At 45.4% G+C, this 21,895-nt stretch overlaps 1 protein-coding gene across 1 annotated transcript; it reads left to right on the forward strand.

Moving 5' to 3' along the window:
- Positions 1-13,406: 13,406 nt before the first annotated feature.
- Positions 13,407-21,444, forward strand: slc6a1b (solute carrier family 6 member 1b; the record flags this gene model as incomplete). The annotated part of the gene is made up of 14 exons (XM_083668022.1): positions 13,407-13,644; positions 13,942-14,073; positions 14,343-14,443; positions 14,680-14,789; positions 15,432-15,564; positions 16,004-16,138; positions 16,753-16,856; positions 17,353-17,477; positions 17,656-17,768; positions 18,099-18,230; positions 19,209-19,311; positions 19,809-19,909; positions 20,391-20,558; positions 21,337-21,444. 14 exons carry the CDS (start codon positions 13,407-13,409, stop codon positions 21,442-21,444), a joined length of 1,803 nt encoding a protein of 600 aa, XP_083524148.1.
- Positions 21,445-21,895: the final 451 nt, after the last annotated feature.

Below are 21,895 nucleotides of genomic sequence, written 5' to 3' on the forward strand. Positions count from 1 at the left end.
TCTGCACAATTTATAGCGGAGTTGTTTTGTGGGGGTAATAACTCATTTCATGGCACTCAAGACATGAGACCAGAATAATGATGGCTAAGTGACAGAATATTCATCATGATGTCACAGCAAACAGGAACCAGAGTGTTCAGTGAAATAAATCTCCATAAACGTACACCGTCTGTGCCAGTATGCAGTCCTGAGAGCGCTAACTTTGATGCGAAACAGAGGCAGAGCATTTTCAAGGACTTAACCATTTTCAAATTAACCCCCAGAACCCTAATCTGATGATTTAATGGAGATTCCATAAAACTTAATGAAGCCTATTTCAGCAGCTGTCGCTGAGGAGGCCCATAGGAGGGAGAACGGCGCCGACACCAGCCGCCCGCCCGCCCGCTCGCTCCCCCTGTTGCCTAGCAACACATCTGCAAATGTTACAACTAGCGTACGTACACAAGAGTCGTTAATATAGAGGTCTGTATGCGCGGCTCTGGAGGGTCGTATTAGTTTAGTTCCTTCTATGTTGTTTTGTTTTGCAGTTGTGTACGATAAATAATGCAATTTACCTTAACGGGTTGTTGTTGTTGTTAAACATTAAAATAAATACTTTATTTGTATTTTTGATGAATACTTTTGATCATATTGTCACAGATAACAGGAACAGATTTCTTCCGGGGGGTGAAAAAACGTAAATTGCTGAGAAAAATGAGCCCATCAGTATTTCTGGCTCCTTGATTATCCAGTCTCCCAGAGAGTGCAGAGGCAGCTAGCCAGGTGGCCGTGACAGACTCAGACCGCCAGAAAGCCATTAGGTAGGAATATTACCTCTGACTGGTGGATCCAGTTCTGTCCTCCTCCATTACTCTCACTGGCTGGGGGAATGAGCCGCTAGGCTAACTCGCCCGCTGGGAACCCACCCCGGCTGGCTGGGGGAATGAGCCGCTAGGCTAACTCGCCCGCTGGGAACCCACCCCGGCTGGCTGGGGGGATGAGGTGCTATGCTAACACCCAGAGGTAACCCACCCCGGCTGGCTGGGGGGATGAGGTGCTATGCTAACACCCAGAGGTAACCCCCCCCCGACTGGCTGGGGGGATGAGGTGCTATGCTAACACCCAGAGGTAACCCACCCCGGCTGGCTGGGGGGATGAGGTGCGAGGGGGTTGGTGGTGGGGGTGTGGCTGTGGGTGGGGGTGGGGGTGGAGGTTGGTGGTGGGGGTGTGGGTGTGGGTGTGGGTGGGGGTGTGGGTGGAGGTTGGTGGGGGTGGTGGGGGTGGAGGTTGGTGGTGGAGGTGGGGGTGGAGGTTGGTGGTGGAGGTTGGTGGTGGGGGTGGGGGTGGGGGTGGTGGGCCTTTATTAGATTTATTACGTCAACAACAAACCATCCGTCTAACTTAGAGGCGAGTTGATACTGATGGGAGAGGAAGAACATCACTCTACTGTCCATTACACAGAGAAACAGACATATGCCTTTAGGATAACCCCCCCACCACACACACACACACACACACACACACGCACACACACACACACACACACACAAACACGCACACACACACACACACACACACACACACACGCACACACACACTTAGATCATACACATATCATTGGAGGCTGGTGGAGGTAAAAAATCGGAGGACGGGCTCATGGCGCATGGAATTTGGAATGAGGAACGGTATCAATGTTTGATAATGTTTGATACCATTCCTCAGTCCGTTCCATGCTTTCTACCACCACCAGCCTCGCCTGACACGAGTATAATAACATTGTAATAACAGAGTATAATTTCTTTAAAGACGATATCACTCTTTTGAATCTGAGTGGACCATCCATGTAGCTGTGAGCTGCCCTGTATGTCTCTACGCTGCTCTGAGCCATGGCCTAATTTATCAAAGCTCAATGCAAGAATTTCAAGAACGTGAGCAAAAATGTAAAACCTGTATATCTGTTCCTGCTCCATCTAAGTGTTGTTGAGATTCCTCGGCCCTATAGTAACGTGTTAGAGAGATAAAATAGTACAGAGATTTCCACGAGGGCCCTTAACCCTGAGACGATTAGTCGACCGAAAGGTCAATTAAACACAAGCTAAAAACAATACACTTAGAAAGATGGAGAGGTTTATCTGTGTGTCTCCTTTGTTAATTCCACAAAGGCAATGTCTATGTGAGAGTGCGTTATGAATACAATATGCTAATCCCTTCCAATTAGCATATTAATGCTTAATTTCATTTAGTCTTAATGAGTTATTTCACGAGCGTAAATAAACGGATATTTGAGAGACACATGCAGCTAAATTCTAAACCTTAGAAATATGCCTTTCAACGTTGTATCTGATTCAATTTCCTGTTTCATGGTTTTCAAACTCAATGTAAAAGCCCTTAAGGCAGTAATAAGCACACCTCGTACGAAAGGGAGAAGATGAAGTGAGTTAAGTGATGCTGTACCTATATTAAACCACTCAACACACCACCTGCATGCAGTAAAAACACAACAACAGAGTCACTCTACATGTGTTCTTCTTCCACCTTTGATCCATTACCACTAGAAAACCACTCCTAAATGTAGGTGTTACAGAAACACACAAAGGAATATTGGCATTAAAGTTGACTTTATTCACTAAAGAACCGACCATATCACTGAATTAACATGTCTCTGAAAGTGAGTTTAGATAAAGCAGGTTGGTTGTTGACACGCGCCCGTATGTCTCGTTATGCTGTCAAGCAGGTTGGTTGTTGACACGCGCCCGTATGTCTCGTTATGCTGTCAAGCAGGTTGGTTGTTGACACGGGCCCGTATGTCTCGTTTTGCGGTCAAGCAGGTTGCGCGCTACAAATTCCGAGGCTCCGCCCACTCCGTCGACATCGCCAGCGCTGACCCGGATTGGATGCATCGCAACCAGCGCGCCTATCGGGTCCCAGCGCGGGCCGGATAAAAAGCCGGGCCAGCTTGTCAGTCAGCGGGCGGTGTGTGTTTGACCAGTACCCGTGAGACTTGTGGAGAACAATAGACTATGGTTACCGAAAATTGGGCCAAGTATAGTTTTGTTGCACTGATTTTGCAACACACTCAGTGGATTCCCTTGTTTAGACTCTCCAGGAGTAGAGGTGGCTGTTCTGCACTGTACTTAAGTTTTGTCCACTGCTTTAGGCCAGTGAGGTTTTGTTTTGGTTTTGGTTTTGATTACATGATGAAAGTTTAGGTTTTGCTCGCCGTTTATGAGCTTGCTTTTGGTTATATTTGTTTATTTGAGTTGAACAGCCCCTGCAGGTCCTTTTTTCTATTGTTGTAGCCACTGAATTTGTATGACCCTTGTTACCGTAAAGACAATTTAAGTTCCTTGTTAAAATAACTAGAATTTACCAATTCCACCTGGTTATATGTTGCTTCCCTTTCCCCTAGCGAGCCGGGTTGTAACATAAGTGGGTGCTCGTCCGGGATCTTTATCTGTTAAAGGATTTATTCCCGTAGCCAAACAAAGTTATTGACAACTGGGAGGTTGGACTGTTTTTAGAATAATACAATAGGGTATTGTGTGTGCTTGTAGTACCAGTTGAACATGGCACTGTTTAACCTTGACACATTCCTGGCTAATCCCACTCTTGGGCAGATTGATAGCTGCCGTAAAGATGACTTTGCACAGATAGCACATCACTACGGTCTAGTTTATCCCAAGCGGATAATTAAGAAAGCCGAGCTTAAGGCTCTAGTAATACACGAATTGGTGGAGAGAGAAGTAATTGTATTGTCGCAGTCAGAGTCCGCTGTGCTGTATGGTAGTGCACTGGGTGAAGTGGCAGGTGATCCTCAAGGTGCTCAGGCAAGTGCGGAAGTGGAGGGTGAGACAGATGAGCGGGTGAAAACTCCGTTTACGCTGCCTTGCTACGATCCCTCGCCTTTTACCAGCACTGGGTCCAAAGACGGGGCTCGGCTAAAAGTCCGTCTTGCCCGTCTCCACATAGAAGCCCAGGAGAAGGCACAAAGCAGGCAAGCACAATTACAGCTGGAAATTAAAAAGCTGGAGATCGAGGCTGACACCGCTGTGAGAATTCGACAGCTGGAACTCGACTCCCAGAGAGCGGCGCAGGCACTGCATGCGTCCGCTGCGGCAGACGGTATGTCTCCTCCTTCCACCACTTCACCGCATAAAACTTTTGAAATTAGCAAGCACATTGCTTTAGTGCCAACGTTTAAGGAAACGGAGGTGGACTCCTATTTTGGTGCGTTTGAGCGCATTGCTTCAGCGCTGCAGTGGCCGGCTGAATAGTGTGGGCACTATTATTACAATGCAAGATTCATGGCAAAGCCCAAGAAGCAGTTGCTTCCCTCCCTATAGCGGATAGTCTAAATTATGATAATGTAAAAGCCGCGATTTTACGCGCTTACGAATTGGTCCCTGAAGCGTATCGACAGAGGTTTCGAAATCTAAAGAAAGCCCCAAACCAGACTTATGGTGAGTTCGCAAGGGAAAAGGGAACAATGTTTGATAAGTGGATCACAACCTGCAAGGCCAATGATTTTACTTCATTGCGGGAGTTGATTCTGTTGGAAGAATTCAAGAAGAGTTTGCCCGATCGCCTTGTAGTCTATCTAAATGAACAGAAAGTAAGTTCACTCTCCTCTGCTGCTGTACTGGCCGACGAGTATGTGCTAACTCACAGGACTGTTTCCGTCAGTCTCTGTTGAGAAGCCTCGTCATGCTCCGGTGGTGCACACTCATTCCTTTAAGTCACAAAATCCTAAGAAAGAGGAAAGAGAGTGTTTTTATTGTCACAAACCTGGTCACATAATTGCAAACTGTTTGACTCTTAGACAGAAAGAGCAACAGCCTTCTCAGAGGGGCCCATATCCGAAAAGTGTCGGATTAATTAAAAGTGAACCGCGTTTTGACACCGAGACTAGTGTTGCGGAAGTTGAGGCATGTTTTGAACCATTCACATTCGAGGGGTTAGTATCACTGACAGGCGAGACTGGTGATCAGCGCCTGGTGCGTATTTTACGAGACACGGGTTGCTCGCAGTCGGTAATGGTCGCCGATGCGTTACCCTTCACAGAGCAGTCTGCATGCGGGTATGGAGCTGTGTTGCGTGGCCTTGAAATGGGTTACGTCCCTCGGCCAGTACACCGCATACATGTACGATCAAAACTGATCACAGGTTTCTTTCCTGTCGCTGTTTGTCCTGCGTTGCCAGTTAGAGGTATTGCCTTTTTAATGGGTAACGACATAGCTGGGGGTAAAGTGACTCCTACACTGGAAGTGTTGAATCAAACCATTCCTCCGGCCCCATTGCATCCTATACCTGCAATAGGAGAGCCGTTCGAACGGGTAATAGTTGATTGTGTTGGTCCCTTGCCCAGAACAAAGAGTGGAAACCAGTATTTACTCACCATTATGTGCGCTGCCACTCGTTTTCCCGAAGCTGTCCCGGTGCGTAACATCACCGCCAGTTCGGTAGTGAAGGCGCTAAATAAGTTCTTTTCCACATTCGGCCTGCCCCGTGTGATCCAAACGGATCAGGGCACAAATTTTAAGTCCAAGCTTTTTAAGCAGGCTTTCAAAATTTTAGGTGTACGGCATACATTTTCTAGTGCATACCATCCTGAGTCTCAGGGTGCGTTAGAACGGTGGCATCAAACCTTAAAGGCTATGCTCCGCAAATACTGCCTAGAAACTGAGAAAAGTTGGGACGAGGGAGTTCCATTCATGCTATTTGCAGCCCGTGAAGCCGTCCAGGAATCTTTAGGATTCAGCCCCGCAGAGCTTGTCTTTGGCCACACGCCCCGTGGTCCACTGAAATCGTTACAAGACACATTTTTAGCGTCCGAATCTTCCGCCGAGCGGAACGTGTTGGACTTTGTTAGTCAATTTCGTGAGCGCTTGCATAAGGCCAATGCCATTGCAAGAGAAGCTCTTGCCAGTTCACAAACGGCGATGAAGCGTCGTTACGATCGCTCCGCCGTCCCCAGACAATTTCAGGTCGGTGACAAAGTTTTAGCCTTACTGCCTATCCCCGGGTCTGCTCTTTCAGCAAAATTCTCCGGCCCACATGACATCCGTGAGTGTCTTAGTGACACTGATTATGTCATCAGCACTCCCGAGAGAAGGAGAAGTACTCGCGTTTGCCATGTCAATATGCTAAAACGCTACTACTCTAGAGAAGTGTCCGGAAAGAGTAGCGAGACTTGCAAACCTGTCCAAAACCATGTTGCCCCTGGCAGCTGTGCATTAATTGTGGCAGAGATTCCTAAAATGTCCGATGAGGATTTGATGGCGCGTCATTCCTCAAATCAGAGCAGTCGCTTGATAAATTCAGAAATGCTTACAGTGTTGCCGTCTCAGTTAACGCATTTATCCATTGAGCAGCAACGTGAGGTAACGGAGTTAGTAGGCCGTTTTCGCTGTCTATTCGGTGATGTTCCGACCCGAACCGCCGTCATCCAGCATGATATTGATGTTACGGAGGCTAGGCCTATTAAACAGCATCCTTATCGGGTTAACCCGGTTAAACGGGCCCTGATGAAGAAGGAAGCGGAGTATTTATTACAACATGGCTTAGCCATTCCCAGCTCTAGCTCGTGGAGCTCTCCTTGCCTTTTGGAAACTAAACCGGATGGTTCCCCTCGGTTCATAACGGACTTTCGAAAAGTAAACGCCGTTACAGTGCCTGACTCTTACCTCCTACCTAGGATGGAGGATTGTGTGGATAATTTGGGCACAGCTAAATACGTTAGCAAATTAGATCTGCTCAAAGGCTATTGGCAAGTGCCCTTAACTGAGCGTGCCTCACGAATCTCAGCATTCGTAACACCAGATTATTTCCTGCAGTACACCGTCATGGCATTCGGTATGTGCAATGCTCCGGCAACGTTCCAACGGTTAGTGAACACAGTCTTGGCAGGTCTGACAAATTGTAATGCCTATTTGGATGACTTGATTGTGTACACCACTACTTGGGAGGAGCATTTAAAGATTTTAGAACAAGTGTTCACTCGGCTCGCTGAAGCGACGCTCACTGTGAACTTGGCGAAGTGTGAGTTTGGAAAAGCGAGCGTCACCTATTTAGGCAGGCAAGTGGGACAAGGGCAAGTGCTCCCTGTAGAGGCCAAGGTCACTGCCATCTCACAGTGTCCCATTCCCCCCACTAGGAGAGCGCTTCGCAGGTTCCTAGGCATGGCAGGTTACTACCGGAGTTTCTGCCGGAACTTTTCCACAGTAGTTCATCCCCTAACCACGCTACTTAGTCCCAAGGTAGATTTTATGTGGACACCTGAGTGTCAGCATGCTTTTGAGAGTGTGAAAGCTTTATTAAGCCACGCCCCTGTGCTCGCTGCTCCCGACCTCTCCAGGCCCTTTAAGATAGAGGTTGATGCTAGCGCTGTTGGAGCTGGGGCAAGCAGGTCAAGCAGGTTGCGCGCTACAAATTCCGAGGCTCCGCCCACTCCGTCGACATCGCCAGCGCGGATCCGGATTGGATGCATCGCAACCAGCGCGCCTATCGGGTCCCAGCGCGGGCCGGATAAAAAGCCGGGCCAGCTTGTCAGTCGGCGGGCTGTGTATGTTTGACCAGTACCCGTGAGACTTGTGGAGAACAATAGACTGTGTAGAAACTCGTTAGAAAGATAGACTTTGTAGAAACTTGTTAGTATTGTGTATTGTGATACTGTGCTTAGCGCAATCATTTATTAAGTGTTTATGGTTACCGAAAATTGGGCCAAGTATAGTTTTGTTGCACTGATTTTGCAACACACTCAGTGGATTCCCTTGTTTAGACTCTCCAGGAGTAGAGGTGGCTGTTCTGCACTGTACTTAAGTTTTGTCCACTGCTTTAGGCCAGTGAGGTTGTTTTCGTTTTGGTTTTGAGTAGATGATGAAAGTTTAGGTTTTGCTCGCCGTTTATGAGCTTGCTTTTGGTTATATTTGTTTATTTGAGTTGAACAGCCCCTGCAGGTCCTTTTTTCTATTGTTGTAGCCACTGAATTTGTATGACCCTTGTTACCCTTAAGACAATTTAAGTTACTTGTTAATAAAATAACTATAATTTACCAATTCCACCTGGTTATATGTTGCTTCCCTTTCCCCTAGCGAGCCGGGTTGTAACAGTTGTGTTTGAGAGATGTTCCCTCTTATCTCTGACACCCGTCACTGCAGCGTTGCCTGGTTTGAGGCGAGGTTGGTGTTTGTTAAATCTAGGTCCAGTGTTTAATCTGGGTCCTGTGTTTAATCTGGGTCCAGTGTTTAGCCTGGGTCCTGTGTTTATCCTGGGTCCTGTGTTTAGCCTGGGTCCAGTGTTTAGCCTGGGTCCAGTGTTTAGCCTGGGTCCTGTGTTCTCCCTCTATACAAGTGGATCCTGGGTACTTGTGTTGATATCGCCCGGCAACAAACACGCCAGTCTGTCTCCGTCCATTCACAGAAAGCGGAAACTCAAACCCAGTAATGAGCCTCTCTCAGAGAGCTGGCTGCCGCAGCCTACCTGACTGTCTTACCAATGAAGAGCAGCAGCATTCTCTGGCCTGCCTGCCTGCCACTGTCACACATAACTAGTTGTGACACCCATTCCTGTGTCTCTCTGGCAGGAGGGGAAGAAAGCAGGCTTTGGGAAAGCTGTGCCTCTCTCACAGTAATGCGATCGCCAGCCCAGCCAAGACACTGTGAATGAGGTGAAAACCAACATACACATACTGTCAGATAAACTGGATTCTACATCGCAGAAAGGCAGGCTATTAGGCTTTGTTCGGAAGGCATTCCAGTGGGCTAATATTGGCATTAAAGTTGACTTTATTCACTAAAGAACCGACCATATCACTGAATTAACATGTCTCTGAAATAAAATTTCATGGACAGCCAGTGGGTTATTTTATTTTTCTCAAAGTAAAGAGTCCCTGAGACACATGACATTTACATCTCAGTGGAGTCAACATCAGTAAAAATAGCTGTGCACAGGAAGCCATCCTTTAAGTATGGTCTGTTGCAGAGCAGTAACGAGGGGGGGAAAGCGTCCTCCCTCCAAAGCTCAGGACACGATTTGCATGATTTGTTTTGTCAGTTCAATGTTCTCATGTCTTACACAATGAATGACACAAAAGTTTGAGTCATTTTTTTTTATCTTGAGAGTCAGAACTAAAAATATAAAAAGGGGGTGTGGGGGGTAGAGGAGGACATCTGGGCCCTTGAGAACTTCTCCAGCTTACATATTGTGTGTGTTTAAAACACAGCCAATCAGATATGTCTAGCTTTGACCATTCATTGGGAATAAATCAATCGTCATGATCTAAACGTCAAGTACTGTAGATTGTCTAGTCGACTACATCATCTAAACATCACATAGTTGGTCTAGTTTACAACGTAATCTAAACGTCATAGATGGTCTCGCCTACTACATCATCTAAATGTCACATAGATGGTCTAGCCTACAATATAATCTAAACATCACATAGATGGTCTAGTTTATAACATAATCTATATGTCACATAGATGGTCTCACTTACAACAGAACCTTGAAAGACTGAGCGTGTGAACTTTGCATTTCTGCTTTCCACTACAACAATGGTGATTCACTAGCTGCATTGTTGCCTGTAACAGAGCAGCATTAGTGCCAGAGAGAGAGAGAGAGAGAGAGAGAGAGAGAGAGAGAGAGGGAGAGAAAGAGAAAGAGAGACAGAAAGAGAGAGAGAGAGAGAGAGAAAGAGAAAGAGAGACAGAAAGAGAGAGAGAGAGAGAGAGAGAGAGAGAAAGAGAGGGAGAGAAAGAGAGAGAGAAAGAGAGACAGAAAGAGAGAGAGAGAGAGAAAGAGAGACAGAAAGAGAGAGAGAGAGAGAGAGAGAGGGAGAGATAGAGATAGAGATAGAGAGGGAGAGGATACTGCAGCTAGATTATTGCCACCATCTGCAATTACAGGGTTCACTGCACGCCTCGCACGATCAGGTGGGCCACCAACGACTGCCAAGCTCTCGAGTCCTCGGCGCGGGTCGGTCGACCAACACGTGGCACGTCTGACGGCCCCCCCACCCACCCACCCAACCCCCACCCCCCCCAGCCCCGCAGGGCCCGCACACCAGATGGGATTGGAAATGCTAAATTTCATTTAGGTATCATTAGTAGGTTAGCTCACCCCTCATTGGCTCACCATCTGCCAGCGTTTCAGTCCCTCTGCATGCCGTTACTGGAAGCATCAGATCCTACAGCTAAACACTCTCCCAGAGTCAGCCTCCTCAAGGCCGCCCCTCTGTCTGAGGAGATAACATCCAACTTTTTCTGGGACCTTTTCTTCATGGTCAACCAGCTATGTTTGTTTTGAGGAAACTGCACTTCACTTGAACCTTCGATCACAAGGCCTAGATAGCACTGTCATAATAATGAACAAACAGATGCTGTAACAGATGCTATAACCTGTCATGACTGCTGATGTAAGTTCATGACAACTGACTGTGCACAGGAATGAAACAACCTTGTCATGACTTGACATAAGCTCAGCTGTTTTGGCAGTATTATGACAGTGTTACGGAGGTATTTTGACGGAAGATTCAAGTTATATTGCTGTTTCTTTTTCGCTATGCGTAATCAACTATGGCTGGAGATGTCATAGATTTGGTAAGGTTGAGTGAGCGGTATTGATAGTGAATGCGATAGGGCCTGTCAGACCAGATCCATTGACGTGTCTGTGGTGGAGACAGAAACAATGACACAGCCGACCTTAGGTGATACGGCTGTAGGTTGGACTGTAAAAACAACATTGTGGAAGGCGCTTGGTTCCCATGGAATCACCATTTTGCCATTTCGCTTGAATTCCATGTGTTGAGAAAAACACACGGAAGCTGGGTAAGAACGGCATGTTTTTCGATGTGTGTATTTGTGTTGTTTAATGCTTCGCTACACTTTTCCAAGACTCAAAAACTCACAGCTAAGACCCACAAGGCGATAATCCCCCTGTGAGACACTATTGATGTTTTGCATTAACTGTGTTCATTCACAGTCTTTCACAGGGGTATTTTATTTCAGGAGACAGCGCGGACTAAGAAGATTATAAGCGCAGTTTTCAATTTATCGCACGCCTCCAGACTGCACTTTATTGACGAGCTGCCTTATCACATTTTGCCAGGAACCACAGAACGATTGGCATCATCTTCGGAATCTGCCACTTCGGAATTGTTTGTTTCGCTACAGTAAATTACTCTCCCATAACATCGCCTATTCACCGCCGTCTGTTCTTCCGCTCCCCCGTTTCCAACTATGAGGGGGTCAAACGGTGGAGGCGGGGGTGTCGGCCTTTATAGGCCAACAAAAAGATTGAGAATAGAATAGGCTATCTATAAATCATGATATCACCATGGGCTTTTGTGTTCGTTTTGGTATGCCTACCACCAGGAAATGTCTCTTAACATGCCGCTCAATTCTAAAACGGCTGGGGAAAATGAGAAAATTCGTAGCCTAATAAAAAGTGTGAAAAACACGATCCGAAATACCAGTTCGAGTACCAAATACCATATCAAGTATAATTGCTATTGCAAGTATCAACCTAATCACCAGATTACTGCTAACGTCTTTTCTGCGTAGAGGGAGTTGGGGTTATAGTGCGATAACTTTGAGGTAGCCTATTTGAACGGTCAGGCATTGCAAAATGTTAAGTCATATTACATTACGTAGGTATCAACGGTGTGAGAGTGGCCCTATCAATCGCTGGTGAGAAAAAAAGGAAAAAAAACACAAGTTGATTAAAAAAAAAAAAGTAACCATATAAAACGTTGAGACAAGAGGATGCTCTAGCCTCAAACACGCTGCGATCTCAGTGGAGGAAATGCTGGACACGGGGAGGAGGGTCGACTTTCAGATGACATTGACGCTATGTAGATGAGTGTGGGGTTTCGTGCTCCGTGTAACGTCCCTGGTCGCTGAAGTTAGACGGTGGCGCACGGAGAAGCTGCTCCTTTCTCGGCTTCTTTCCCTCTCTCTCTCTCTCCTTCAGCACCACTCCGCTGGACAGCACCACTCAAAGACACATTTCTTCACCTTTCCCCCCTCAGGATAATAGTTTTGTTCTCGATCTTCACATGGAAAGGGCTTTCTTTGGCTGACTCCCGTAGAATTGCAAGGGCGCAACTTTTTATACGAATCCACGGATATTACCATCGACAAAATTCTGGCAGGCACTACGATTTTTTGTTGTAAGTACAGAATCTACTTTTAATAATGTATGAGAAAAATTATTTTGGAATTCATAACAGGGCACAAAACCGTGTAGAACCGTTTTGGATACGTCGTTGCGCCTGTGGAGTTGAATGGGTTTTTAGATGATGCGCACGGAATAATTGTATTGGATATTCAATATTCATTTTCTTAAAGCTTCCTCACCATATGAAAAAAAAAACAGTTTGTCCTTAATCTATACCCGCGATACATTCCATAAGTCATAGCATATCATTAAATGTATTTTTGTAAGGAGAATGTATGACATGCCTGACGCGTAAAGCTTTGCGCTCACGGGGTTCTTTTGTTGGCGGCGGGTTTTCTGTCTCGGATGACTGAATAAATGTCGTCTCTTTTCATACGTGCCAAATTAGAGGAGGGAGAAAAGCCGGCGGAAGATTATCTTTATATGACAATGTTGGAAGTTTGATTTTGATTTTAGAATTGCAAAAAAAATTAAATAAAAAAAAAAACGAGAAGAAAAATCAAGACATGCCACACAATTACGCACATTTGTTTTGGTAACTATATGCTGATTAAATGCTTTAAATGTGTTATCAATCACTATACTGTATACTATATATAATTCACATTCAAAGAAAACAATCTATATTTTATTTTGATTCTTCTTAATTAAATATCCAACAATATTTTACATTTCTGCCTAGTTTATATACTTTTAGTTATGCTGGGTTAGGTTATCAATTTGGTTAGGTTCATAATTTATTAACCCTTCATTGGGGATTAATTGGACAGTGATTGTCGTCGCCGTCCCCCTAATGTGTTAAATTACCTCTCCTCTCCTACGTGCAGGCCCAGTAGGCTATTGCAGTATGTGTAAAATGTTCAGACGCAGTATTTGTAAGATGTTTAGAATAACGATGTTTTCTCAAAGGTGTTCCGTCAAAATACTCCCTGAGGGTCCTCATTTGATCCCGTGCATTTGATCCCGAACCAATCATTGGACTGAAGTCTTAAAAACTACTGTTTTCGATGGAATTGATGATAATTTGAAGAACATTTGACATTAATTCAATAGACTCTGTTGTTAACAAAATTCTCTTGCTTTTTTTTCTCCCAGATTCGCTTTTCCCAGCTGGCTTGCTGTTCCCGCTTCTCCTGATTTCCTGCCCAATCTACGGTCCCGGGGCTGGGTAACGAACCGCGAAACTGCTGTCTACGTGGACTGGTGCTGAAATCTCCCGTGTGCCGTTCAGGACCTCTGCAAAACCCAAAAACATGGCGACTAATGGTACTAAAGCCTCGGATGGACACGTTTTAACCGAGGTGAACGAGGCTCCTACGACTAATGACAAACCCAAAACCTTGGTGGTGAAAGTCCAGAAGACGAAAAAGGAACTTCCCGAGAGAGAAACATGGAATGGAAAATTTGACTTTCTCCTGTCTTGTGTTGGATACGCGATTGGACTCGGAAATGTCTGGAGATTTCCTTATCTGTGTGGCAAGAACGGAGGAGGTACGGTAATCAACAGATGTTTCAAAACAAAAGGAAGCTAAAAACTCGACCCTTCAATCAGCAAATGTGTTCTTCGCGCGCGCATTTAAATAATCTCAATTCCTCAAGTGGGTTTTTTTTCCTCGCGATTGTGCCGTGCGTAATTGCGCGCACACGCGTAGGCCTACACCGAGATCTCTTGATTTGAGGCGCGGTGTGAAACCAAAATATCTGTTATATCTCTGGATTATTTTAAATGTTAATGGTATGTGCAATGCCTCACTTTTTACATTACCTTACTCTTCGTCTTCTATTCAGGGGCCTTCTTGATTCCATACTTTTTGACCCTCATATTTGCTGGAATGCCTCTGTTTCTGCTCGAGACGGCCCTGGGCCAGTACACGTCCATCGGAGGACTGGGGGTGTGGAAGCTCGCTCCCATGTTCAAAGGTAGGCCGGCTAACCAGCTGAATAAATGCGTGAGACAGTCTCGCTGACTGACCGTAAACGAAATACAAATACGATGTATGTTTGTGTGCCCTGTCTTTGTGTGTTCTCTCTCTTTGCGTGCTCTCCTTTTCACCCTTTCCTAAACGAAGCTGTTACTATGCACCGCCATTCCACTGATGTTTGACAGTTAGTGTGTGAGGGAGGCTTGTTATTTTGATGCTTGTATTGGAACAGAGATTAACACGTCATTCCTAATGTCGCTCTTTCAGGAGTGGGCTTGGCTGCAGCAATGCTCTCTTTCTGGCTAAACATTTATTACATAGTCATCATATCCTGGGCCATTTACTATCTGTGGAACTCCTTTACCACTGTAAGTATGACATTTACTAGAGATTTCCTACCAGTAAAACTCATTGAAGAAAATAGAGTCAAATGAGCTCTTTAAGAGAAGAAACAAGAGCACTGATAAGCATGTGATGTGATAAACCCGTCAGGGATAAACATCAGACCAAATGTCCCAAATGGAGTTGCAATGTGGAGGAGAGGGAGAGAGAGAGGTTGGGAAGAAAAACAAATAACAAGTGAGGAACGTGGTCTTTATTGCAGGACCTTCCATGGAAGTCATGTAACAATGAATGGAACACGGACCGGTGCTTCTCAAACTACTCCGTCGGAGACACCGCCAATCTGACCAGCGCCGTGGTGGAGTTCTGGGAGTAAGAACACACTCTTTGTCTTACAGTCAGGGGTCTGAGTGGGCTGGGTTAGAGTTAGAGTTAGAGTTAGGGTTAGGGTTAGGGTTAGAGTTAGAGTTAGGGTTAGAGTTAGAGTTAGAGTTAGGGTTAGGGTTAGGGTTAGGTTAGGGTTAGAGTTAGGGTTAGGTTAGAGTTAGGGTTAGGGTTAGGTTAGAGTTAGAGTTAGGGTTAGGGTTAGGGTTAGGTTAGGGTTAGGGTTAGGGTTAGGTTAGGGTTAGAGTTAGAGTTAGGGTTAGGGTTAGGGTTAGGTTAGGGTTAGGGTTGCACCTGTGTTATCTTTCTACAAATGGCGTGTTATTGTTTTCCTTGGCTGCTGTCCTGGACCAGGTCTCTCTTGAAAAATTGATTTTATCTCAATGAGAAGAAACCTAACCTGGATAAATAAAGGTTCAGTACAAATAACGGAGCACTGTCAGATGGAGTAGTGATACAGTTATAGAAGTAACAGTGTTATAGTAGAGGTAACAGCAGAGAGAGAGAACAGTGAAGGAGTATTCTCCTAGTAAACAAGGAGTAATGGTGTCTTCTTGTTTTTGTTGTTATTGATTTAAGTGTCATTGCAGCTCAATGGTGGCCAGCCCATTAATTGCCTCTGTGTTGCAGACGTAACATGCATCAGATGACAGACGGCCTGGAGAAGCCAGGAGAGATCAGGGCACCACTGGCCATAACACTGGCCATCGCCTGGGTCCTGGTCTACTTCTGCATCTGGAAGGGGGTCAGCTGGACGGGGAAGGTAAGGCTTCGCTGGGGCTGGGCCTTCTCCACATGACGCTTATTACTTCAACAGAGGCCTAGGAATGTTTCACACACACACATGCACACACGCACGCATGCACGCACACACACACACACACAAACACACACACACACACACACACACACACACACACACACACACACACACATGCAAGCATGAACGCATGGACACACACACACACATACTCACACACACACACACACACACACACACACACACACACACACACACACACACAAACACACATCAAGGTGGAAACTACTTGTACTCATACAGGCCTTGGTTCATGCAATGGCATACAGCATATTGCAATATTCACATTATCTTTCTCCTGAAACTGATTGATCTGGCAAATCTTGCTGATTAATAATGCATCATTTCATTGTCTTTCCGTTGTGCCTGTCTGTACGTGGAGGTGGTGTACTTCTCAGCCACGTACCCCTACTTCATGCTGTTTATCCTCTTCTGCCGCGGGGTCACCCTCCCTGGAGCCGTCGATGGCATCCTCTTCTACATCACCCCTGAGTTCAGCAAGCTCAAGGAGTCTGAGGTACGTTCCTGCAGCCATACGTTCCTGAGGGGAAACCTCTGGACGAGTGTTGCGGTGGATGGTGTGTTAGATTAGTGTTGTTGTGCTTAGTGTTGTTGCTCTTGTGGGACTTTTTCCATTGGTTCTGTTCTATTGTTCTTTAACTAAATCAAGTGCAGATCAGTTATTTTGAAGCTGCTAAACAAGTATTTGACCCGTGTGGACGGAGTGACGTCATAGACAGACTGAGTACCGGCAGTAGAGGGTTTTAATTTGCAGGTTGTTTTGAGCATAGAAATAGAATTCATAGATAGAACTCATTCTATTTCTACATTATAGAACTCATTCTATTTCTACATTATAGAACTCCTTCTATTTCTACATAATAGAACTCATTCTCCGTATTTCTACATTATAGAACTCATTCTATTTCTACATAATAGAACTCATTCTCCGTATTTCTACATTATAGAACTCATTCTATTTCTACATAATAGAACTCATTCTCCGTATTTCTACATTATAGAACTCATTATAGTTCTACACTATAGAACTCATTCTATTTCTACACTATAGAACTCATTCTATTTCTACATTATAGAACTCATTATATTTCTCTGGTTCTGCTCCCTCAGGTGTGGCTGGATGCTGCTACTCAGATCTTCTTCTCCTACGGCCTGGGCCTGGGCTCCCTGATCGCTCTGGGCAGCTACAACCCTTTCCACAACAATGTCTACAGGTTCGTTGATATCATGCCACTCTGCTGTATCAGTCAATTCAGTGTGTGTTGTCCTCGCATGGAAATGAATTATGTACTGTAGATAATATATTCACACATGACGGAGAAGAGAGACAGAGATTTGAATTTTTACGAGGATCCCCTTTGGCCGATGCCGTAGTGTCAGTTAAGAGATGATCCTCCTCCGTTCAGAACGTCTCTCCTCTCTCCACGCAGCGCAGAGGCAAGGTTCTGCTTGTGTGATTGGACAGAGACAGTAAACATATCTGTCAGCTGCCAGAACACCTGACTGCATCTCTCTCTCCCCCTCCATCTTGAATCTGGCAAGGCCCCCGTTTGGGGAAACGAACGGGCCAATAGAAGGGCTGTGCTGTAGCCGTGCAACGCTGCTGTTGAATGCGAAATGACTTTCCCCTCCCAATGTGGTCGGGTAGATAAGGAATCGCTATCGGCCGCAACAATGCAGCGTCCCTGCGCTTTTGTGTTCCCCCTGCAGAGATTCGGTCATCGTCTGCTGCATCAACTCCTTCACCAGCATGTTCGCTGGCTTGGTAATCTTCTCCATTGTCGGCTTCATGGCCAACGTGACCAAGAGGTCCATCGCGGATGTGGCGGCGTCAGGTAAATCGCAGACGATCACAATCTTAAGCACTCACTCACGTGAAGATCTTAAGCACTCACGTAAAAACACTACAAACACAAAAACACAATACTTATGTAGCATGATATGTCTTTTGGTTATCATTGTTGACAGAAATGAGAGGTGTATGGTTGGTAATCGTGTCTGAATGTGTCCCAGGTCCTGGCTTAGCGTTTCTGGCCTACCCGGAGGCAGTGACCCAGCTGCCTATCTCTCCTCTCTGGGCGATCCTCTTCTTCTCCATGTTGCTCATGCTGGGAATCGACAGTCAGGTGGGCAATCAAAACTAAAACTGAAACACAGCCCATGATGTTGTGCCCTTGTTTCTTGCCTCGTAGGTCTGTAGGCCGTAGGTGTGATATATCTGTTCCTGATCTGTGTGTGTGTTGGTGGTTGTAGCATCAGATGTAGTGTTATTCAGGGGAGGCTGGTGGAGGTAGAGATCGGAGGACCGGCTCATTTGAATGCATGGAATGGAATCTAACATGCATGTTTGATACTATTCCTCATTCCCCAATGAGCCCATCCTCCGATCTCTACCTCCACCAGCCTCCCCTGGCGTTAACGTACGTATCTAACGTGTGTGTGTGTGTTGCTTGTAGTTCTGCACGGTGGAGGGCTTCATCACAGCGCTGGTGGATGAGTTCCCTCGGGCGCTCCGAGGAAGAAGAGAAATCTTCATCGCTGGCGTCTGCCTCGTGTCCTATATCATCGGCCTTTCCAACATCACACAGGTGAATGAAGCCGTCTGAAACTCCCATCTGGCTGTGAAGTTGTTCAACTTTTAAGGTTGTGGGTTTGATTCCCGCTGGGACCATATATATACTGAAATGTATGCACACACTGCAATGTAAGTCTCTTTGGATAAAAGTGTCAGCTACATGGCATATATTATCATTATTATAACTTGATTTCCTGGACTAGATTAAGGCTACAGGCCTGGACTAAAGACTATTCAATCGAGAGACTCCATTGAAGACTCTTTCTAGTCCTTAAGAAAACGTAGGAGAAAGTCGGCTGTATACTGAAAAATGTATGCACTCACTGCAGTGTAAGTCGCTTTGGATAAAAGTGTCAGCTAAATGGCCTGTATTATTATAGGCTAACGTAGGCTATTAGGCTAGCCAGATAGGCCACTATTTCAGAAGCCCTTGTCTTAAAACCAACATGGTGGTTCATACAGTAGTGAAGTGAGGAATATGCAGAGAGAGGGTCCTCTATACAGCCTGGTTTAAATGAGGAGAACATGCCGTACTTAGCCTGCTGTACCGCCCATTGGACGAGAGCGAATTCCTTCTGCAGCCAATCAGTAGATCTCCCCTTTGGTCCCTCCCAGGGTCTCTGAGGACCATCTGAGTCATCTGATGATGTGAATATGACAAGTGTGACCGTAGGGTATTCATTGTCTCAACTACTTCTGACTACCCTTCGTGAATTCTCTCGATCTGAATTATAAAATCTGTGTTCTACTGCATATCCTCGGGAACATACAGTAGTTTCTTCACAAGCTGTGTAGTAAACTACATCCTGACTCATTCCTGGAGATCAAACGAAGGAGGTGCCTTCTGTTCTGCGGCTCCGGTGGTCTGAGACTCTTCACTCCTGAACCACTTCACCTACTTACTGCTCTGCGGCTCTCAGTGACCCAGTCACAGACGAGCCCCTTCTCTCCGGTCCCCTGCTTGACACAGCGCTCTTCTCTCCTCCGCCAGGGTGGGCTCTATGTGTTCAAGCTGTTTGACTACTACTCCGCCAGTGGAATGTGTCTGCTCTTCCTGGTGTTCTTCGAGTGCGTGTCCATTTCCTGGTTCTACGGTGAGTGACGTCATTACAATGAACCCTGGGTAATGCAGTTTCTTGGAAGTTGTCATTATTGAACATATGATGATATGACTCATTGATGGTCTCTGACCAATGGACTGTGGTGTTGTCAGCTTTCTGACCAATGGACTGTGGTGTTGTCAGCTTTCTGATTTTTTTTTTTACCAAAAGTGTGTTTCCTCTATCAGAGGTGAAGGCATCACGTGTACCTGGAGTGCATGTGCATCTTGTGTGTCTTGTATATCAGGGGAGGCTGGTGGAGGTAGTAATCGGAGGACAGGCTCATTGTAATGCATGGAATGGAATGAGGAATGGTATCAAACGTGTGTTTAATTAATTTGGTTTAATTCATTAATATAGTTTTGTAATTTAGTTTTGCATTTCAGGTGTAAATAGGTTCTATGACAACATTGTGTTTCAGGTGTGAATAGGTTATATGACAACATTGTACTTCAGGTGTGAACATGTTCTATGACAACATTGTACTTCAGGTGTGAACAGGTTCTATGACAACATTGAGGAGATGATTGGCTACAAGCCTTGCCTGTGGTGGAAGCTCTGCTGGGTGGTCTTCACTCCCCTCATCGTTGGTGTAAGTACAGTCCTACTCTAACACTATTAAGGTCTTATGAAGCCTTTATTAACCCTTTATGACACTTTTATAATGTATTCAGTGCTGAGAGGTCTGCTGGTTGGTCTTCCCTTCTCTCAGCGTGGTTGGAAGTGGTAGTACTGTGTGTCTTATGAAGGGCTTTTGAAGGCTTATAAAGCCTTAAAAGTGATTATTAATTTGAAGTGGGACAGTAAACACTCCCGTCACACAGATCAGTAAGGATCTATTTAAACCAATCCATCCGTATTGTTCAACTGTTAACCTCTTCTGATTTGTCTGATGTTCTGGCATCCTGGGTATTAGGTCTGTGTCATGACGAGGTGTTTGGTTCTTGTGTCTCTCTCTCTCTCTGTCTCTCTCTCTCTCTCTCTCTCTCTCTGTCTCTCTCTCTCTCTCTCTCTCTCTCTCTCTCTCTCCCTCTCTCTCCCTATCTCTCTCTCTCTCTCTCTCTCTCTCTCAGGGAGTGTTCCTGTTCAGTGCCGTCCAGATGGTTCCCCTGAAGATGAACAACTATGTGTTCCCGGCCTGGGGCCAGGGGGTGGGCTGGTGCATGGCTCTCTCCTCCATGCTCCTCATACCTGGATACATGGTCTACATGTTCCTCACTCTCAAGGGCACGTATAAAGAGGTAAGCTCTGTCCGTTATAGAACGATTATAACCAGAACAGGAATGACAACACAATGATTTTATTATTTATTTAACAGCTGATTATGATTAAATAATAGGACAGATACAAATTAGACAGAGGAAAATTCCAAGCATAGGCTGCAAGGCATTAATCCACAGAATCCACTAAAGCCACCACCAGCTCAAAGACTGGATATCCTTCAACTGGATGAGATATATTTTGCGACATTAGATTTAAAATATTCAGCACCGTATTCAATCAACGGCATATAGAAGCCTTTCTGCACTGCACTTTCAGAAGTGCGTTTGATTTGCAGTTATCTGCAAGTGATTGAATACCGGCCTGTGTTATAGATCGACCAGAGGTTTGTGGCACAGGCTGATACGGGCCTGTGGGAGGGGCCTCTGCGTGGCTGCAGCTTTGGCTAAATGTACAGTAATTGCTATAGATGCCAGGGATGTGCCGTGGCGCTCTGGTTGTCATTAGCGACGAGCAGCTGACTCCCGATTGCCTAATTGCAGCAATCAGTCGGTTGATTAGAGTGCTTCAGACAGAGGTCCGCTCTCATCAACACGGAGCGAGCTGCCGCACGAAATAACTTATGGAATAACGTAACATCACTGTAACTGCAAACCTGCCCAGGGACCTCAGATAGAAACTAGCCTTTTGGCTAAAGTCTGCCACTTAGATGCTCATTCAAGTGGGTTCCTGTCATGGAAATCCCATCCTGTGCTGCATGTGAACGGCTGTTTCTCATACCTGTATCCTTTATCACAGCGACTGAGGATAATGATCCAACCACTCAAAATAGTGAAAGCCCAGGAGAACGGCCCGGAGCAGCAGACAGAGAACCTCAACCCAGCCAACGAGGAGGCTTACATATAAACCCCGCCGCCCGCCCTTCGTTCCCAACGCCAGGCCAAGTCTCATGCAGAATAACGTAATCACGGTTGAGCGAGACCAAGGACTTTCATGTCTGAAATATAATCACCTACCTCCAGGGGAAACATGTGACCAACCTGATTACACTTTTGTTTTTTTAGTTTTTATTTGATTTTTTTTTGTTTGTAAAAAAAAAATAAAAAAAAGAAGAAGAAGAGGAAAAACAAACTACCCTACAATGTTCTTGTGATAGTTTGTATTTCATATGCAAAAAATGATGTTAGTCTTTCTAAAATGTGACCTAGAATTACTGTAATTTGAATTATAATTTAAATTTGGAGGCCCAATGTGATTCAACACTACTGTGCTAATTTAAGATAATGACAAGTAATTAATCTAGTAAAAAAAAAAAAAAAAAAAATATTGTAAAAAGAAGAATATATAGATTATAATC

This window comes from Argentina silus, assembly GCF_951799395.1.
Source record: "Argentina silus genome assembly, chromosome: 4".
Taxonomy (NCBI): domain Eukaryota; kingdom Metazoa; phylum Chordata; class Actinopteri; order Argentiniformes; family Argentinidae; genus Argentina; species Argentina silus.